This window comes from Callorhinchus milii, unplaced genomic scaffold, assembly GCF_018977255.1.
Source record: "Callorhinchus milii isolate IMCB2004 unplaced genomic scaffold, IMCB_Cmil_1.0 Scaffold5, whole genome shotgun sequence".
NCBI lineage: Eukaryota > Metazoa > Chordata > Chondrichthyes > Chimaeriformes > Callorhinchidae > Callorhinchus > Callorhinchus milii.
In genome coordinates, this window is record NW_024704746.1 from 43,698,852 (window position 1) to 43,719,966 (window position 21,115).

At 39.3% G+C, this 21,115-nt stretch overlaps 1 protein-coding gene across 2 annotated transcripts in view; it reads left to right on the forward strand.

Moving 5' to 3' along the window:
- cntn1b (contactin 1b) overlaps window positions 1-21,115 on the forward strand; it is a 259,706-nt gene that overhangs the window by 75,514 nt on the left and 163,077 nt on the right. For both annotated transcript variants that reach the window (XM_007894635.2, XM_042335104.1), the window contains exons 2-7: window positions 157-294; window positions 14,215-14,341; window positions 14,684-14,856; window positions 15,504-15,599; window positions 18,284-18,490; window positions 20,618-20,717. In XM_007894635.2, the coding sequence (XP_007892826.1) occupies window positions 240-294; window positions 14,215-14,341; window positions 14,684-14,856; window positions 15,504-15,599; window positions 18,284-18,490; window positions 20,618-20,717 (758 nt within the window). In that variant the 5' untranslated portion in view covers window positions 157-239. The remainder of the gene's footprint in view (window positions 1-156; window positions 295-14,214; window positions 14,342-14,683; window positions 14,857-15,503; window positions 15,600-18,283; window positions 18,491-20,617; window positions 20,718-21,115) is intronic.

A 21,115-nucleotide genomic window follows, 5' to 3' on the forward strand; every position in this document is an offset into this window, starting at 1 on the left:
TGGCCTAGACTATGTGAGTTTAAAGTCTCCCCGTGGGGCTTGAACCATATTTTGAGCTGAACAAATGTTTGCCATCTGATTGATTGACAGAAATATGCAGTAATTATCTATCCCAGAGAAACCTGTTTTAACATGGTTCTTTGCTTTATTTTATAGGAAGCCTGATGATTTGATATCCAAGACCTCAAGAGCACAGCGATTTCCAAGTTGATGCCATCCGCTTTCAACCACAGCTGAGAATGTGGTTCCTGTTCAGTCATTTTTTTGCGTTGTCATTCATTTGCTGCCTGGCAGGTAAGTTGACCGTTGCTCATGATACTGACGTGAAGGGTTTTCTGCTGGTCCCCTTGGCATGATTTCAGATGCAAAGCACTTCAAGGTCAGGAATGAATTTCATGAAAGGTTAATCTCTCCGCCTCCAATTTCCATTGATCTCTGCTAGTATTTGCTTAAAATGTGAACGTGGGGAGAGTGAATGTGAATTCCAATAGAGCTGGATAATCGTCAGGTGAAATGGAAAAAAAAAACAATGGAACTGATATAAAACACAGTCTACATTTGGTCCCTGTATCCGAGCAGTTCAATCCCCATGAGTTGGTTTCTGCTGCTGTGCCAAGTCTTGCATATCACATTAAAAGCACTCTGTGGCAGCAGCTGGGCTTTGTGTAATGCGTTTCCGAAGGATGATTGATGTCTCGATGTCCTACTGACAACTTGAACGTCTGTCTTATTTATGGATATAATTGTAAATGTTTACCGAGCACTGTTCAGAGATAACTGATCATAATAACTTTGCACAGTCCCAATCGAGGATGACTTGAACAATCGCTAGGTTCCCAGTGAATGCCCAATGCATTGCTTTATAAAATACTTGCAAACAGAAGTGAGAAGATTTTGTAAATATTGTGTGGACACATCAATTTTGCATGCATAAACGCAACAAGTTCTATGATATTTGCAAAACTATGGCATTCAGCTTGATACTCAAGAAAGCAAGTAGATTGTAGTAGAGTGAGACGATATGAACCTTTCAAAGCAGTACTTATCAGCTACCATCTCCTTCAGGTGGATTAAAGTTGCTAATTAAAGCGAATATACTCTACATCATATTGCGATAAATCACATAAAATAATTTGTCCTTAGCACCATGCACTGTCTTCACGAAGTAGTTAAGTGGAAGATAACTCTCATGGGCACTTATTTTTAGAATTATGGCCCGGCTTTGTTGAAAACCTGCAGGAAAAAACAAGATGAAATGAATTTGCATTGCCACAAAGGTCTGAATGCTGCATTATTTGTTAAACCTGTGAAAAGTAGCATTCATTATAGTGATGGTCTACTGTTTTCAGTGGGAGGAAGAGAGGAAAATATCCTGCATGGAACAACATGAAGTAATTAAAGCATTTGAATCAGATCAAATTGTAAAGCTTTTCTCGGATATGCTTGGATTGGTGAGAGTTACATGCCTTGAGCTTTCTTACCTGTAAAATCTTTTTGAATTCTGTTGAAGGTTGCCATGATTTCGTCAATGACCTGGTAAGACTCTTGTCTATCAAACCTGTTTGGGTCTGTAGAATAGTTAGTAGTGCAGTTACCTATGGCAGGGTTGTCTGATGATGAATATGATATGGAATCATTGAAAAAATGTGATTGTTTGTTGGCATTATCACTCTTCCAGGATGAACAGCCATAGTGCCTGGAACTGTAACAAACATTCCCGTTCTTGTGTTTAATTAGTGCCAGTGGACACCGACCACTATGTGGGACTGTTATTGCTTATCTATGAGAAAGATTTAGCAAGGGAGAGAAAGGTGTGTTTTCATATTAAATAGCCTTTTTATTTCCAGCAGTTTCCAGACTGCTCTATGTTGAGTCTAAAGCGAGGCGTTGCAGACCACCATTGCAATTCTTCTCTTTCCAGCTCTAGTGAATGGAAATGTCATTGACTACGGCTGGACGTGCCCTTCACACGGGCAGCATTTACTCAATCAATAGAAGTCTTACAATGGATTTTCTGAAAGATAATGGAATGATGCGTATTTTCCTGTAAGTAACTCACTGATGATGTAGCCTTGACTGCTTGACTGTGATCTTTCAAAATTGAATTCTATTACCAGTCTCGGTAAGGCTGCAGAGACAAATACCAGCACATGATGCTGGGGAATGATTTTTGATCACTGTAATATTGGTTTGTACAAGGGACATTGAAAAGTAGGTGAGGACAAGCTGTGGGTTCACGGACAACAAAGCCTCAGGAAATTGAATTTCCTGGGATTCCAGCTTGATGCTGCTGGACTTGATCTGATGGTAATGAAGAAGAAAGTGCACTGCAGTTGGTGAAATGTCTGGATTGATAGTCAATACATCTAAGCTTTTAGAAATAATCCTTTAAGGTCGTAATTACCAGCTGTAACTAGACAAACTCATCCTTTTTTTGTGGTTCAATGAAATATGTCAAGTCTGTCCAAAGTATGGCTGGAACTGTAAACCAGTCTGGTGAGGTGGGTGTTTTACATTCAAATCTGTTGCAACGTGGTGCTTTGGGTCCACAAAATGAGACCCCCTCCCTTCCCCCTGTGATCACGGTTTCACAAAAAAAGTCCACTATCCCGACTTCTGGGTCTTTAGGGTCATCTTTACTGGTCAGGTTGCTGTGTGTGCACGCAGCGTACAGGAAGCTAGTCGGTCAGCTGCAACAGTCCTCATGAGGGTTTTCATGCTGGAAACACTCACTATTTTGCAGCTGACTGCCAGCTCCCTACACACTGCATGCACATACAGGAGGACAGCCAGCCTGTGCCAGAAATCAGAAGCTTACCCCAGTTCTGGCAACCACTGGAGACCTGTGTTATAGGCAAAGTCACATTGTGGTGAAGCACGTCCAAATGGGAAATCGCATTTGTAATTGCTGGCACATTCATACCTTCAGACACATTGGACACATTTTGGGGTCAAAATTGCAAGATTCCTAAACACATTCACTTCCTTGATTGTCGCTCAGGATTTGGTAGCCTTATTTAAATATTTAGCGATCGCTGAGATTTTAATTCCAAGCCTATAGAACAACTTTTATTCCACATTTTTACTTTCGCAAAGAGACTTCAAACCCATATTCTCTATGACCCAATTAAAGACTCACAGATCCGCTCGATCATTTACGAGACTGTAGAGAGAAAACATTCCATATCTCTTTGCCTTTAGTGTAAAAATACTTTTTAAAGTATAATTTTGAAGTTAAAAAGATACTTGCAACACCATGGTGCTTGCTAAATTTTTTTAAAAAAGTGGCCAGATTGACTCTGAAAAACCAGGGTCAATTCCTAAACCTGTTATTAAAGGAATCTTTCGAAATAAAATAACTAATAATAATGCTTCCATTTGGTATAGTGCCTTTCACTTTGGACAGAAATCCCAAGACGCTTCACAGGATACACTGTCTGTTTTGTTGGCAATTTGCACACACCAATATCCCACAAACAGCCATGAAGTGAGTGAGCATTTCTATTGAAGGATTGTTGGTCAAATCACTGGGAGAAGCTTCCTTCTCTGGGAGCTGTGTGAAGGTGGCTAAATAAATGCAAGTTGTTATTGTTAAAGAATGGAATGTATGAAGGAAAATCACAGTTTTGACCAATAATCACATTAAAATGAGTTACATTTACTTTACAGGAGGTAATTTATTTACAATTGTAACATCATGGAGAAAATCCAGGCTTAATCTATTGTGCTTTGGCCTATTTTTCTGAAGTTGCAACCCGGCAGTTCACACAAAGTAAAACACTGTGTAGCAATTATAACAAATAGCACAGGGTAAAATGCTCGGAGAACTCGGGTTTTCTTTTACTTTGCAAGTCCAGATTATCAAGATTTGAAGACTGGGAGATTACCAGAAATGTGTGACAAATTGAAAGATCAAGGTTGTATCTGAAAAAACTTTGACATGGGCCTCTCAAAGGTTAGGGCTTATATTTTGCGAAGGGATAAAGTGACCCTCTACATATACAGACCATCATTTCTCAGCTTGTTTGGACCTACTGAATATAAAATCTGAGTTTATTTGACTGCTCATCTCCACTGATCATTGGCAATCTTTAAAATGAAGTATTTGGGTACAAACGACAGAGACAATGCCTCTGCCTCTATAAACCTGTCCCTCTCCACTGACACAGTCATACCTCATGTCCTGGATGAGCTATCACTCCCACAGCTTAATTTCGTCCTTCTCGTCTCAGGCACGACCTACATCAATCTATACAAACGCACACTCTGGAGACAATGTCTTGTTTGACCCCCAACCATCCTTCAAAATGTGTGTTTGGGCTTTCATTGAAATGGCTTTCCCTCGTTCTGGAACATCTCCCACCTGTGCCACGACTTCTCCCCGGCTGCTGAAACCCTCGTTCAGACCTTCATCATGTCCATGCTTAATTATTCCAGCACTCTGTTTACCAGTTCTTCGTGACACAAGCTGCAGACTATCCAGAATTCTGCAGCATATATCCTCTCTTACACCAGGTTCCATGTGTCCATTATATCTATTCTCGCTTGGCTCCACTGTCTCACCATCCCCCAGCAGATCAAATTCAAGAGCCTCGACCTTACCTTCAAATTCGTCCCCATCCTCTTTCATTCTTTGTCATTTCCTGTGACCATATTGTCCGGTCACTTCCTCCACACAACTAACACCGGCAGCCTGCTTCATGTCCACGTCTATCATGGATGGACGTGTTTTCATCTGTTCTGCCACCTTTCTCCAGAACTTCATTCCAAAGATCTCTTTCCTTACCCCCTCCCTTTCTGCCTTGAAAACCTATCTTTTCAGCCATGCTTTTGACACATTCTACCCCACAGCCCGCCAACCTCAGTTCCCAGTCGTGTGAAGTATTTTGAGACATGTTTTCAGGTGAAAGTGTGAAAGGCACTCTACAGATATAACTTGTTACTGGAAATCTTGAGACAGAGCGGCATGACTATATCATCTAGGGTGGAAGAGGTGCTATCGATGAATGGGTGGAGGGTGGGAAAATATTGAGCATGTACGTATGTTGAGGCTTGTGAAATTACAAAACGTACACTTAATGACACTTTGACCTTTCGCTGCTGGGTGTTTTTTTCCTCCAGTTGCCTGAGTGTCTGATTGTTGGCAGTAAGTGGTGTGCCTGCATGAAAGTGACTGGTAGTTTGGTGCTCATGCTGCTGGCAGGCGTGTCATTTCCAAGATTGGCAGCTTCCCCTAACCCCCAGCATCCAGCTATTTTCTTAACTTGAATTGCAAGAACAAAAAGGCCTGCTCTAAGATTTGCTTTGAAGGAAGACGTATCTTATCTGTGATGACAGTTCACCCCCAGAAAATTGATTGGTAAATTGGTGGAGCTAATGGCATTCCCCCATATTAGGTAATGAAGTGATTTTTGTGCAATGTGCATATGCAGGACCAGCGGCAATGTGTGTTTGTATTGTGGGTATTTGTATGTATGTGGTTGAGCATGTACGCATGTTGGGGCAGTTCTTGCAATGCACTTGCTCAAACAACCTTGCGTGTAAAGAAGTGGAGAATTCACAACATGGAAATATATAGTCCTGAGTATTGTGTAGCTGACAGATTGAAGCTTTTATCCTCTGTATTTACATTTTGATCACACAAGCGAAAGTTCAGATCTGTGTCGATGTGAGGGCTCTATCTATCATGATGTGCAGTGCCAAAATAGAGTGGCTGAATGGATCATTTTATGCAGCTATTTATCAATATTTCAGCAATAGTTCCGGCATTGCGTTTGTATTTTAAATAAATTAGATGAACGTATGCCCTAAATTTTAAAGACGATTGCACAAAGTGGTTAAAGGTCAATTTTGGGAGCGGGGGTTTGGCTGCAATGGGAGGTGAATCAGGAGAGGAAGAACAGTTTCATGACTGTTGTTCAAAAAAATAAAGAAATAATTTTGTTGAACACAATCAGAGGCTGTGCTTTTTGTCAAATATGAGTAAAGGGGACCTCTGGTATCTCAGGTGGATTATTAAAGGAATCCTGGATGGTTGTAGTGAACGCAGGCAGCGGAATACTAATTGGTCCTGCAACATAAATAGCCAATGATGACTACTTGGGAGGAATTGCTAGTATGCAAAGTAATGGTTGTGGGAATTCGTTTGAATCCAGCAACTATATTATTGCCTTGGAATCACTCTAGCGTGGCTACTTATGTATAAGTTACAATCTTTATTCATTCCATGATGTTTGAGGAGAAATACTGATAGCTTGAGGCCTCCCTCCCTCTCCTCACCATCCTCAGCGGCAGCTGTCGGTACTGACACCTCCTGTGAGCACACTCTGTCATTCGTATGGGATGATTAGAACCCTGACAGATTAACCATCAAAACGTCACTGCTGCATTTCATTTTCCTCGAGTTTCTGGTGCCAGCATGAGTTATACAGTTTTCAGTAAATTGTAATTTATGACACATGCCGTAGTAAAAAAAAAAGCTTCCCTTCCCCTCCCCTTTCCAATATTGTCAACACAGTGAAAAACCTGGTAGTGTGACAAAGTACATCCATGTTTTCAATGACTTCACAGAATATTGTTGTTTTCTCCAGTGAAACCCACTGTCTGTGTTTTGTGCTCATCACAACTGACTTCTGCCCTTCCAGAAACAGTATTGTGACAGAGTTTCTAATTTTAATGGATGCTCGAAAATTATTTGAAGTGTTTCTTGATGGGATTCTTTAACAAGGACTCCCATTGGATTCCCAATGGATCCCATTGTGAGAATTCTAGTTGGGAAATAGATTGTAGCTGACGTGGAGGTAAGTGTGACTGGGAAAGGTCTTTATTTGTGTGACTCTGACTTGTTATGGAATCCTGCTAAGAAATACAGCAAATCGGGCACAAATTATAAAATATTCAAACTCAAACCTCAAAATTTACAATGTAATCAATTCAGTTGTAGCTGTACAACTCCCTTGAACATGTTACCATTAATTCCTTCTGTATTCCTGCCAAAACTCTTGTGTAACTTTTCACTTGGATAAATTTATGAATTATAGAGCCTTTGGACTACAACAACAACAACCACAAATTACATTTGTATAGTGCCTTTCACATTAGGAGGACGTTCCAAGCCGCTGGACAGTCAGGGATCTGCACCCGAGCTGGTGGTTGGGGATCAGGAGGGGTGGAGGGTAGGGCTAGGAGTGTGACTGAAGGCACGGTCGAAGAGGAAGTCTTGAGATGGGTCTTGAAGGATGCTTTTAGTAAGTGTTTGTCTTCACTGATTCAAGAAATTGATAGAAAACAATCGATACTATGGAGTAATTACACGTCCAGAAATAAATACCTGAAGTGCAGTAGTGTTTATTTCAGCGCTTGTCACTCAATACTGCTGTTCTTTGCGTCAAATATTGTATCAACTGCTGCTGCACGACTACTTTGCATCATTCACATAGCAACCTCTCCCAGCTACTTTGTCATATCAAAGGGAGTTGTCGTGGACGATGAGCACTGAAGATTTAATCGTGAAGATCTGGTCAAACTGTCACTTGTTCTTCTAAAAAAAAGGTGCAAACCTACGTTCATTTAGTAAATCAGAACAAACATTCCTTCGGCACCATGCCTTGAAACTCCCATTGAGCTAGCTGCTGGTGAAAGCACCACCTAAGCAATTATGCCTAAACAGCCATATAACATGCAAAGAAATGAAGAAGCTGGGAATGAGTGAAAGATCCATTTCAAGGGAAATCCATCTCAAGGTTCTTTTTTCATTCAACACCAATTCTGACATTTGTAGGAATAATTGAGAAATTATTGAAGAGCACATTTGCCAGCTCTTGAGGACTTTTCAATGTCTTTTTGTTATGAAAAGGTTTCAGCAAAAGGTTTTTGACCAGCAGTTTGCTTGCCTTACAGACAATAAACTATTCTCCTGAATGGTGACATTGATACCCTGGTGCATTGGTTTGATAAGCATTGGGGTCTGCGTGTGCATTCCAGAGTTTGACTAGTGAGTTAGAATCGTCCAAATGTATCTTCAGAAGTTCCTGGTTGTCAAAAGAAAGCAGACCTGCCAACTGTGAGGCTTGAAAACAAATACCAATTGTTCAAATGCTGGCGAGGGCTTGACAAGCAGTCAAATGGGCCACATTGGGAAAGTTTAAAGATCCATGGAAAATCCTGCCTTTCTCCGTTAGGCTGCACATCTTGCCATAGCAATGTTGCAGTCTCAGAAAAAAATTCCTACTGTTCAGATTTGTGAGCTATGAAGAACAAAGTGTTCTTGCCAAATAAGCACTTTATAGGCTATGTGTTGTCCTGCGGGTGGCTTGAGGTGTTATGTCACTTTTGGAATGGCTTAGAGCAGCTTGGGTTGTTTCCAGCAGCGACCCCTGTATTTTTCTAACCTTGTTCACATCCCTCCAAGTGTAGAGAAGGAGTATGTCTGGTAGCTCTACATTGTTGACGTGAGACATAACAACCTTGTGTGTTGTTTCAGAGTTCACTTCTGGTAGCCCAGGGTCTGCAGTTCCACCAGTAACCATACGAAGGCCATTCTCTGAGCAGCGGAAACAATTCTATTTTAATTTTCTGCTGGATAGTGCACATTTTTAGAAATATTGCAACTCCTAGGAAGTAGAATAATGCAATTCCTGGCAATTCACAGTTTAAAGAGTGCTGCAAATGTCCCGGCAATGTTGAGGGATGATGTGGGCTTACAACATTTTTATTTGGAATTAACACAATACAACTAGGTATTATTGATCTTATTTTACATTATTGATCACACCAATCAGTATAAAAAATAGGATGGTCTCAACAAAGATAATAGCAATAAAGATTTAACTTATAAGTTATAAGTTGCATTGAGTAATGCATGTTAAATTATATTTTGTACTTAAAATTGCGTTGGAACTACTTTTAAGTGTGAACAAATTCACTGAACATAGTGAGCAGCAAACACAACAGCGCCCACACAATAGATTACTTGGAGATAAATAACAGCTGCTGAATTTACTGATTCATTCACGTGTAAATTCAGGTGAAGCTGTGTAAAGACTTCCACGACTGCACTATAATTAGGAAACCTTAGACATTTGATGATATTCCTGACCATTTACAGCACAAATGTGTGTGGGTGTGGAGGAGGGGCTGCATATTTCACTCCTACATTGAAACTTAAGTATCTGTCTTTCTAGAAATTCGGAATAAAATTGTTCCACTTATTAGCAATTGCTTGTCATGTCATATCTTGGGATCTCACTTTGAAAATTTGTTGGCGTAAGCATAATTAAATCAATTATGACTTGTTGTAATAATAATCTTTGCATTTGATATAGCGCCTTATCACATCTTCGAGACGTCTCAAAGTGCTTCACTGTAAAGTGAATTGACTGTATATTTTGTGGATGTAAAGCAGCAGCCAATTGCTCAGAGCAGTGTCCCACAAACAGTCATGGATTGAAGTGACAAATTTATTATTTTTTTAAGGGATTATTACCCCCGGAAAAGCTATTCCCCAATCGATTAATAACCAGGTTCCTATTTACTGCTAGGTAAACAGAGGCGTGCGGAGTAAAGAAACTTGCCCAACATTTCACGCTGCCGGAAATTCAACCCATGTCTCTCACTTGCAAAGGCAAGTGCTATAGTCACTGTTACAACTGATACAGTTGGCAAGAACACCTTCCATGTAATTTAAATAATAGTTAGTTGTAGAAAAAGACAAACGTTTTTGTAGAAGATTATGGAGTCCCTGTGTCCAAACACAGAATTTGATACTTCTAGTTTTCAGCAATTACCAAGATAAACATGCCATTGGCTGAATGCTCACACTTGTGGAAAAAATATTTTTATGCAACACAAATAGAATTGCATTGCATAATGGTGCTCACAAATCTAATGGTCTGTAACCTTAAAGTGATTACAACAACAACAACAACATTACATTTGTATAGTGCCTTTCATGTCGGGAGGATGTCTCAAGGCGCTGGAATAAATATGTTTCATACTGGCAAAGCTTAGCAATACTATATTTATTCCCATGATGGATCATTCTAATGTGAAGAACAACTCACCCAGGATTCTTCAGTTTTAAAAGTTATTCAAACATAACTAGCAAGTCTATGTGCAGAATGTTGCTCAGAGCAGCAGAATGAACCATCTGAAAATATTCATTGTGGAAGAAATGTCTGTAGCTAGGTAAATGACCTGAAATATTCAAAGAACATACATCTCAAGCAATTACAATACAGTGCTTTGCAATTTCCATTGATACAGCACCATTCACATTGAGAGGACATCTTAAAGTTCTTGACATTGTTGACTGGGCGCCCAAGCTGGAGGGTGGAAGCCGGAAAGGGTGCAGAGTGGAAAGATGACTGGAAACACAGTTAAAGAAGTGGGTCTAAAGGCGGATCTTGAACAAGGTGCAGGAGCTGCTCTTGTATTGTAGAATACTTTTGCTGCTGGTCCATTAATTTATCTTTCCTAGTAGTATAGAAATACCTTTAGAATTGCTCAATTGTAAAAAAAAGACATTTTATTTCAAATCAATTTTATTTTGTAAACGCTTTGAATTTTCTTTACACAAATTTCTTTCTTCATCGTGTAGTTGTCAAAAAGCTGGTTCATGTTCATGAAACTGAAACCATGTTTCAGAAACACCTGGTGCAGTAATTGAAACCATCATCATATTAGATGCGTGCCATATTATCATGGTAAAAAAATATAAGCACACTCTTGGCTGTTGCCCAATATGAAACAAAAGTTTTGCCAGGCACTTTAGTTTTGCCCCTTTAACTTCCGTTTAGACTTGTACTTAATAAACCAGTTATAAATTGTTTGTTCGTTCATCTCAGTGCATGGAGAACAGAGGTCACATTGTGCGTAGTTCTCATTATGCTTGGGTTGAAGCTGTCTTGAGAAATAGTTCTGAATTCAGCTTGAGACCAAGTGTGAAATCGTCGTGTCAGACTGTTACATCAATCTGACTCATGCAGTTGGCGCAGACTGTGAGCACAGAGGGTGGAAATGCCACTTTATCTTCCGACCATGTTGTTGCTTTGGTATGACTAGAGCGCTGCAGAAAACATTGGATGAATTAATGGGCATGATGTGTTGCCTTGCATGACTATGAGCTTTTCACTCTTGTGACCAAGATCGACTTAAATTTGTCACTGAGAAGAAAAGGCAAATGCTGCTTTTTGTCATCATTAAATTTTTGTCATTAATTTGGAAGAAAAACAGTAACTGATTCATTGATAAGTTTTGAGATGTTGAGGACAAATGTTGAGGAGCGTTTAAACTAGAATGGACTGAGGTGTGGACCATTGGACCAGAGTCATTCTTGATGGAAGAAATGCCATAAAAGAAAATTTGACCCAATTGATCTCAAAATAGGAAGGTGGAAAGGCTCAAGTATTTCACTTCTTCAGAATCAAAAATACTTACCAAGTTTTCTCTGTATAGTAATAATATTTACATTTATTCAGCATTTGAAACATCTCTAGGCTTGTGTCGATAGGTAAGTAGGATGTCCCTGGTTGAAAGGATATGGTTCTATGGTTCTGCATCAGTCATTCAGGGAACTGTTAGTGTTGGATCAGCTTGTCTTTTGTAGGCAAAGTGTAGATGTGTCCTGAATCTTTCAAGCCAAAAAGGTAGGCTGGACCAAGTTTGTTCTTATAACTTGACAGTATCTTTTATGATTAATTTACAAACTGCTTGAGATCCTGAAGTTTTCTTGCTGTTGTATATTGTTGAGGGAGTTATTAAATATTGGAAGCTTCGTTAAAATAATTAATTTGTAATTTGAATGGGAACAGACAGGCAATTTTTTGAAAACCTCTTCGTTGGGGCTGGAAAATAACTTATACTCATGTTCTTTTTTCAATATTCTGTTTGCAGAAAAGTTTGAGAGCTTTAATCTGAGAATTTAAGTTGTCCTTGTCAGATTTCTCATATAATTCTTCCCTTCGAGTTATTAGTGCATAAAAAGAATCCTGCTTCTTGTACGAAATGTGACTGCCTCTTCTGACATGGAAACTGTTGGAAACAAAGCTCATGCTGTGTCATTATTATTGAACTTCAGTGACCTAGAAATACAAAATTCCAACCTGAATTTTACAGTGGAGAATGCAGATTTAGATACAAGTCTTCTTCTGGCAGAATCAAGATATGTTTGAAGGTTTGAATATGTGAAACTTTTACAGCGAAATTGATGACTTCCTCAGTGAAACATGTCTTATTGTTTTTGCAATACATAGCTTTTTTTTGAGGGCAGGGTCTCCGTGATTTGTGAAAATCCCTTTTACGTAGTTCATTTGTGGCATGATAAATAAAAATGAATTTCGAGGACTGACAGTAATTTCGATATTTAAAATTTGAGGAGCTCAAGTTATAAAATAATAATAATTCTTGCATTTAATCTTGACCTTTCATGTTGGGAGGACATCTCAAAGGGTTGGTTGTTCAATGAAATACTTTTGTTCTGGTTGTTTCCATGTTTATTGGAGTTGCTGATGCTTTGTTCTGAAATGGAGGGGAAATATAAGTGGGGTTCAGAATTATCCACAGCTTCAAAACTGTTCACAGAGTCCACAGTGCCGTTGCCATGAAATGGCATCAGTAATTGTCTCAAGTGACACACTTCTGGTGAATCATGAGCCAGCACTCTGCACCATTCAGAAGTTTAATGTGGATTTTGTGCCATATTTTCTCAGGCTCAACATTCAAGTGATGCATGGTGACAGAGTTAGACTTCATTATACAGCAAACACAGGGGCAGATCTGTCACTGTGGCTGTCTATGCACAGATCACTGCTCGTTCTGCCCTGCTTTGTACAATTAAAGCACCAGGTTTTCCAATATCCTTCAACATGAATGTTTCACTTTTAACTCTCCTCCTGACAAAGCTGTCCAATTAACTCCCAACTGTGGCCTTCCTTAGGTATCTGTACACTTAAGCACAATTTTAAATGGCCTCATTTGTAAGCTTTATGGGAGACAAACATCAGACAGCCACCTTGAACATCTCTTAGCTCTTCAGCTGAAATAAAATGTTGAGTTGCAATAATACGAAATCTGTTTGTGTTATTGGTGGAAACGGAATCTATCAACCCTCAGTCACAGCACAATCGAGCCTTTATTCTTTGAATTATTTTATTAAAAAGAAAGGAAAATAAATGTTTGCAAAATAAAATTTTCATGGTCCATTCGTTCACTCAATGATATCAGCCTTTGGTGTTCTGTATGTAAACCTGTTGACAATTGTGGTCCCCAAAGCCCTGGAAGCTCAGTGTATAAATCGGGTGCAGTGCACTAACAAAACAATCACTCTGATTTTGTAAGAAATGAATGGAGCTGATTATTCCTCCTGTTGCAGTGATACAGTGTAACGGACTGTCTTTTTACTTGGGTTGTTTAAGAAGCTTTGCATAACTTTGCACACTTTGAAACTTGGACGTTGCTTTAGGTTTTGAGTCCATAATTGGTGCTGTTTCCCCCTTATCTCCTTTCCTGTATGAACTTCCTCTGTGCAGCAGAACACGTCTACAGTGGAATAATACATTTTTCCAAGGTTTCACTGATTTGCTTCCTTTATTTAGAGGATACCAAAATGGATTGATAGGGTAAGTTGTGAAAGCAAAGCAAAATGTTGTGTGACATAGACGTGGACAGATACAAATTATGGACTAACAAAAGTCATGATGGCGAATTGGTGCTTTGCTTCTTCACACTTGTGCATGTTTAGTTTGGCATTTGAAATTAAGTGCATAAAATGGGCAACGGCAGCCATCTAAACCATCTTAGAGAAAGAAGCTAACTGAAGAAAAATAAGACAGGCAGTCAAAAACTAAGAGTTGTACTAGATTACAGTGAAGTTTTGTCCTCTGAGCAATTGGTCTGGTTTGCGAGCTCATAGCTGAAGAGATGGTTTGAGAAAAGTGAGGCAGAAGAAAAATGAGCATCTGATTAACAGGTAATAATAGGAAGAAAAAAACATTTGTTCTTGTCTTGGGAGAGTGTTGATGGATGCAAATGAAAAGAACCCATTTTCATTTGTAATTATAAGGTGAGTGACATACATTGTACTGGATATTCCTCCCAATGGGAGGATCACATCTGATCAACTGGATTTATAATAAATGCACGACTTATATTTGCAGGACACGCCAGTCATCTTGTAACTTCTGCACTGCCTATAATAGTTGTGCATTGTGATTGCAGAAGACAGCAAGCAGTATGGACCAGTGTTTGAAGAACAGCCAATGCCTACGATCTACCCAGAGGAATCAGAGGAGGCAAAAGTGTCACTTAATTGCAGAGCCCGTGCAAACCCTCCTGCAATTTACAGGTAATAAGAAATACACACAGTTTAGTTTTCATTGAAGTATCTCACTGTTGTGGATCAGTGTGTTGCAAGTATTTAAATGGATGTCCAAGAAAACTTAACAAACAGATTTTCCTCACAATATGTTGTCCTCTATTGTCATCATTTGATCTCAGGTAAGTTCTGAGTAACTTCCGATTCACCCTTACATTCATTGAGAACCATTGCCCAGTGCCTTGTATTTTAATTGTGTCTAACATACCTGTGGAAATGCGTTTGCGGATCAGAGCCTAGCCTCATTATAACTTTATAGTTGTGCTGCCCTTTTTATTGTTGTATGTAGAATGTGCTTTGTGTTTGACATAGGTGGAAATTAGACAACCGGGACATTAACATGGATGATACCCGCTACAGCATGGTGGGAGGTAACCTGATTATCAACAATCCAATAAAGAGGAAGGATCGTGGGAAATACCAATGTATGGCAACAAACAATTATGGAACCATCATCAGCACAGAGGCTGAACTACAATTTGGCTGTACGTGATCATCATTTGTTATCAATGAGAAACCTCAGTGAAAGGCCAAAGCCCATAGTGAAAGAAACCACTAGGGCTGAAACTACTACTAATAATAATCATTGCATTTGATTTAGTCAAAAAGTCAAAAAGATTCAAAGCCCTCTGCAGAGTTGTCTGTAAAGTGCAACGAATGTGTATTTGTAGACAAATTGTAGGCAGCCAATTTGCACAGCGCCTTGGAACGCCCTCCCAACGTGGAAGTCGCTATGCAAATGTAATTTTATTGTTATTGTTGTTGAAGGGTTTTGAGATGCTTTGAATATGCTAAGGCATATTCAAGAGTTATTATGATGATGTTTCTTTACCCAAGAGGTACACAGTGCGAATCTGAGACTTAAATTAAAATGAGTTTTATTAATTAAAATTAACTTAACAGAACACAATCGAGTAGGGGAAGACACACATAAAAGAAAATTTAACTTTTACGCACCAGTGTCATGTTTTACAGTAGAAAACACTATTTAAGAAAGGTTGAGAGTATTCAAAAATACAATCATCCAATGCAGATTTTGAACCTCTTGAAATCAATTTTGTGATTTAAAATTCCCAGGGTACAATGGCAGCTGGAGTAAACATGTCATCTTCCAATCTTTTCTTGGTTCTAGATCTTGACAGATTTTCTGTTGATGAGCGTCCATCTGTGACAGTCAGGGAAGGAGTTGGTGTGATGCTCATGTGTGCTGCTCCTCCACATTTCCCAGGTAATTCAGTACAGCTCTGGTTACACTCCATCAGGTACCAAGTACATGCGTTTCGTTTTCAATTGTCTTTGTCCTGGTTTCAGTATCATCATGGAAGTTCAATATCTTTTGCCTTTATGGTAGTAAGCTGCTCTGTATGGGATATGGATAATTGTTTGTACATTGTTGGACAGGAAGTATACACTGAAGTTCACTGTCAGATAGAAGCACATGTGTTTTGGGGCGTAAGGTTTCTTTAGTGTTAGTGATGTGAGTGTTGGAATATTTTGCAGTACAGTTAAACTCACATAAGTCGTTATCAGTCAGGACTGTAACATTTAATATGATTTACTCGAAGTACGAGTTGCACGCAAACTGTATCAGTCATATAAAATCTGATTTAATCAATGATCTACATTGTGCATGCCTAATTCAATGCAGTTGGTAAGTGTGCATGTGGTAGTTTGGCACTGCAGTCGGTAAGTGCACATGCTCTGCCAGGTCAAGACTACGTTTCCCGCAATTCAATCCTTCTTGACCCGTTGCCATTTGCACATTTACCAGCAACCATTGGAATTGCATTGAATCGCGGGAAATGAAATTCTTCTGCACATGAGGCAATGGACCAAGATTGCATTTCCCGTGATTCAATACTGCAGGTAAGTGTACAAGTAATGGAGGATAGGGGAGTGGCATTATGAGTTAAGAGATGATTAATACGACTAGTACAAAGAAATTTTAAATGGTTTTGATAGGATACTGAATCGGACTTGGGTGGATGTATGACTTAGGTGATTATACTATTTATAAAGGTAAGACTTATGAGAATTTTACTGTGTTTTGAACCAACCGTGTTTTTATTTTCCACTGTGTGCCATTGATGTATTGGAGAGTTTCTGCTCTGAACTTGGATTTGCCTGGATTGGGCCACAACTGCCAAAGACGATTTAACTTTGGGCCCTCTCACCTTTCATCCCAAACGCAAAAGAGAAATACATCTGCACTTGTTCTTTTTTGTGTGTGTGCCTAGTTCTTTACTCTGTGTGTGAAGCTCTATACTGTGTGTGTGTGTTAAGTTGTATGCAACATCTGTGATGTGCAATACTGTGTTTGAAGCTCCAAACACGTGCTTGAAGCTCTTTCCAGCTCAACAACAACTTGCATTTATATAGTGCCCTTCATGTGGGGTAGCATCCTAGAGTGCTTGACATTAGCAGAGTCTGACCCTGAGCTAGGGGGAGAGGGAGGGTGGAGGTGACTCTACACACATGCCTCTGTTTACCTAGCAGTAAGTAGAACCTGGTTATTAGTCGATTGGCGGATTAATTTTCCGGGGGTAATAATTCCTTCAAAATAAATAAAAATAATAATAATTTAGTCACTTAATCAACGACTGTTAGTGGGACACTGCTGCGCACAACTGCCTGGGTGTTTTGCCCACAAAATATACAGTCAATTAACTTTACAGTATATTCTGTGAAGCACTTTGAGACATCTCGAAGACGTGATAAGGCGCTATATTAAATACAAGGCTTATTATTGTACAATTTGGTGAAGGTCTTTACTGTGTGTGTGATGTTCCATACAATGGATGTGAAAATCCATACTGAGTGAAGTTCTTTACCATGTCCTGTTGCAAACAGTTACATTTGAAGTTGCACTGTTCTTTTCCTGGGACAGGGACTCCCAAATTGGCTGGGTAGGGAAGGAAGATGTAAATAGATCCAAAGGACGGGGGTGGGGAGGGTGGGAGCAAAATTACAGCAAATGGGTTAACCTGGGAAACCAAGGATCAAACACAGTTGGTGGCTAAAAGGGCAATTAATCACGGTTTCGAGCTGAACAATCAATTTGGATTCTCACGTCTTGGCCTGTGATTGGAATCACAACAGCATTTGCACAGCCATCCAGCCACCAGGGATACCCCATCTGGATGATGGCAAGATGATCTGAATATAATTGGGAAGCACTGCTCCAACACTTTATTGACTTTACGGTTCAGAGCTTATCACAATTTAAAATCTCCCATTTGCTTACCTGTTTATTTATTTGCTACATACTTCACTTAATTTTGTTGACAGTAATGTTTGCTGATGGCTTTGTTTCTAATACATTGTGAGTGCCCAAGATTCATTCATTGCTGTCATTTGATTTTGCCAAATTGTTTCCAAGTAACTGATTGGATTGTTGCAGATGCGACCTGTAAAGCTTTTACTCTCCTTGTCCCTCTCAGTCAGTGGATTGTTTTAACACATGCATCCCTCACCACCTTGTGGCTGGTCAGAGTCAGTGCATCACACATTCCACAACTTCTGGACCCATCTCTGGGCTTTTATCTCTGGGGAAGGAAGGTATCTGTGCCCGAACAAGTTGGTGTGGCCTTATAAAAATATGATGAAACGCAGTCAAGGACACAACCTGATAGAAGCAACTTACTGGAAATGTCCAATGAACTTAAGTTGTTCTCACACATTCCACTCATCTTTTTTGTGTCCAAAGTGGATTTCTTTTGCAATGGGTTCTGTAATTGATTTAATGCACTCTCAGGTGCTGGATTTTCTTCTTGGTGTTAATCCGTTGATGTGCCTCTATACTTAGTGCAATAAATGTATTGCTTGTTGTATTGTGATTAAACTGAGACTTAAAGATCATTCCTGAATCCACAGCTCTGTAAGCAGCTAACCACGATGTTTTGTCTTTCACAGATGATCTCACCTATCGCTGGTTGTTGAATGAATTTCCTAAATTTATTATATCTGATGATCGTCGGTTTGTCTCCCAATCCACCGGAAATCTTTACATTTCAAAAGTAAAATCAACTGATATTGGGAATTATTCTTGTATAGTAACCAGCCCATCAATTTCCAAAAGTGTTTTCAGCAAATACATTTCACTCATTCCTCAAACTGACGGTGAGGGTTCATCTTTTGATCTCTAATATTGTGAAACCTAATTGTTCTTGAGTATTCATGTCTGCATTAGATTAAGTTCAGGTTGTCTGATGCACATGTCTACCAGATGTCATGTAAATGAATTTGCAAGTCTTGATTGTCAACTGAAATAAGTTTGTAAATTGTATTGTACAATGTTGCACATTATATTCGCTGGAGCTTTGGTAGCACTACATGGATGTCCTCATCACGATGGAGTGGCCTATTGCCATTGCAACAACAACAAAATTAGATTTATAGAGTGCCTTTCACATCGGAAGGACGTCCCAAATGCTGAATACCTGAGCTAACATACAATGGGGATGATTCCTGCTTCTGACATAGAAAAATGTATGTGCAGGCTTCATAAGCCTTTTAATTCAAAGTTATTAATTGAGCAGTTCCTATTATTGGGAATGTTTCCCTTATGTACTTGATTTGCAGTGATCCCCAATTTAATCCAGACATTGATGAGAACCTCTTAATTACTGTTGTGCTCAGAAAAGGTTTCCAGGGGGATTTGGTGTGATTTGATTATGCTTAAAGTGGGCAGACAGCAGCACTTGAGCAAAATGGATCTTCAGACATGTTGCACCTGAGCTAATTAAACACTTGATTGTGAGATCATGAAGCTAAAAATAATCTTACTTTGCAATAAAGGATAAATAACCTTTATATTTGGTCAAATGTTAATGATGTGACTAACAGCTCAGGCTGACAAAGTCCTAAGAATCTTCACATCTGCGTGATTATGTTCTCGAGATGTAACTGTATATCTGCCAGTCACACTGACAGTGATTTCATCAGTGACATTGCAATTTGGCCGTGAGAAGGTTGTCAAATTTGCAGATGACACCAAGTTAGGGAACTGTGGAATCAGTGGAGACAGAAAAGATCTTTCAAAGAGAGTTTAATAGGGTATACACTGGGCTGATAACTGACAAATTAAGTTTAATAAATGCAAGGCACTGGGAACTGAAAATTTGAAATGAATAGAATCTGTGTGTGGCACAGAACATTCCTAAGGGGAATCTGCAAGAGATCAAGGGTGTTAGTTGACTCATCATTCACTACATCAAAACTGTGTGAGGCAGCAATAAAAAACACAAACAATATACTGGGCTATATTGCTTAATCAGTTGAGTTCAGATCTCAAGATGCTGCATTCGGTCTATACAATACTCTGTTCAAGCCGTAGAGTACAGCGTGTTATTCTGGTTGCCACGACACAAGGGGATGTTGTGAATGCAGAGGAGAGTAACAAGAGTGATCTGCAGTGACAGCGGAATGAGCTATGAACAACAATTAGACGAAGTAGGGCCCTTGAATCTTGGATGGAGACATCTCGGAAGGGACCTCGTAGAGGTGCATAACATTTTAAATGGGATTGAGAAAGTCAACTCAGAACAATACGATAAGATGCACTGAGATAGCAGAACAACACGACTTAGGTTTAAAGTTGCAAAACACAATTTCAGGATAGACATCAGGAATTATTTCTTAACATAAAGGGTAATTGACGACTGGAACATGTTGACAGGAATGGTGGGTAGAGGCCAGGACACCAGACTCATTTAAAAGCAGCTTAACGTTCTCCCTCCTATTGACACAGGGCCACTTATCTGTTTTTTGTGGTCAGCCAGATTTCTGGCACATGGAGAACACCGTGACTGTGCTTATGGGTTCATAACTAGTTAAGTAGTTAAACCAAGTATATTTGTAAGATTCAATTCAGAGTGATGGATCTTGTTAAAGGAAGCTTGTGTTGGATATGTTTCTTTCTCACTTCGGCGTCCTAAATCCAAGTAACTGATCAGCTGAATCCAGAGTCTGAAAGAGCAACAGAGATTGACTTTTGAGATGACAGAGAACTTTTGATGTTGTGAAAATTTGTTGTATGATTATAAAACAACCTGAGATTATTGAAAAGTGTTTGTTGAAAAAAAATCATTGTAAATGAAAGGACAGACAATCAAAAGTGATTTCACAATTATGGGAATGTGTGTTTCTTCATCAAATTCAACAGTATTTGTAAATATTATGGAAATACTGACTACCGTTGCATGCCTGACATGATAGTATTCTTAAACTACCTTTTTTAAATTTTAGGTGCAATGAAAAGATATCCTGCTGATATCCGAATACGATTCACAGACACACAAGTCCTGATGGGCCAGAATCTGACACTCGAATGTTTTGCACTTGGAAAGTAAGTGTCATAAGGACATCAATGTCTCACAGTGCTGTTTGCTAGTATGAGTAAATATTGTATTACATGCAGAAGGAGCATTGGACAGTGTTTAGTTAACAGTGGATGTTAGATCCCAATATCAACCACATGTTTCTGAAAGCAGTGCTCTCCTAGTGACACAAAATAAGAAGTAACGAATTCTGGTCATTTGAAAAGGCATTTTCCCTTTAGCACTGGCATTAGTAAGAAAGCTTCTTTCAGAATAGATGTGAGCCATTAGGAATATGGGTTCACATGAGTGGCACGTCCACTCTACCCTTGATTTCTGTGACTTGCAGGAATCCTGAAAGGAAGAACAGATATGCCCATCATGAGACATTGGTGAAAGCCATCTCTGTTTGAACATCTTCACATTG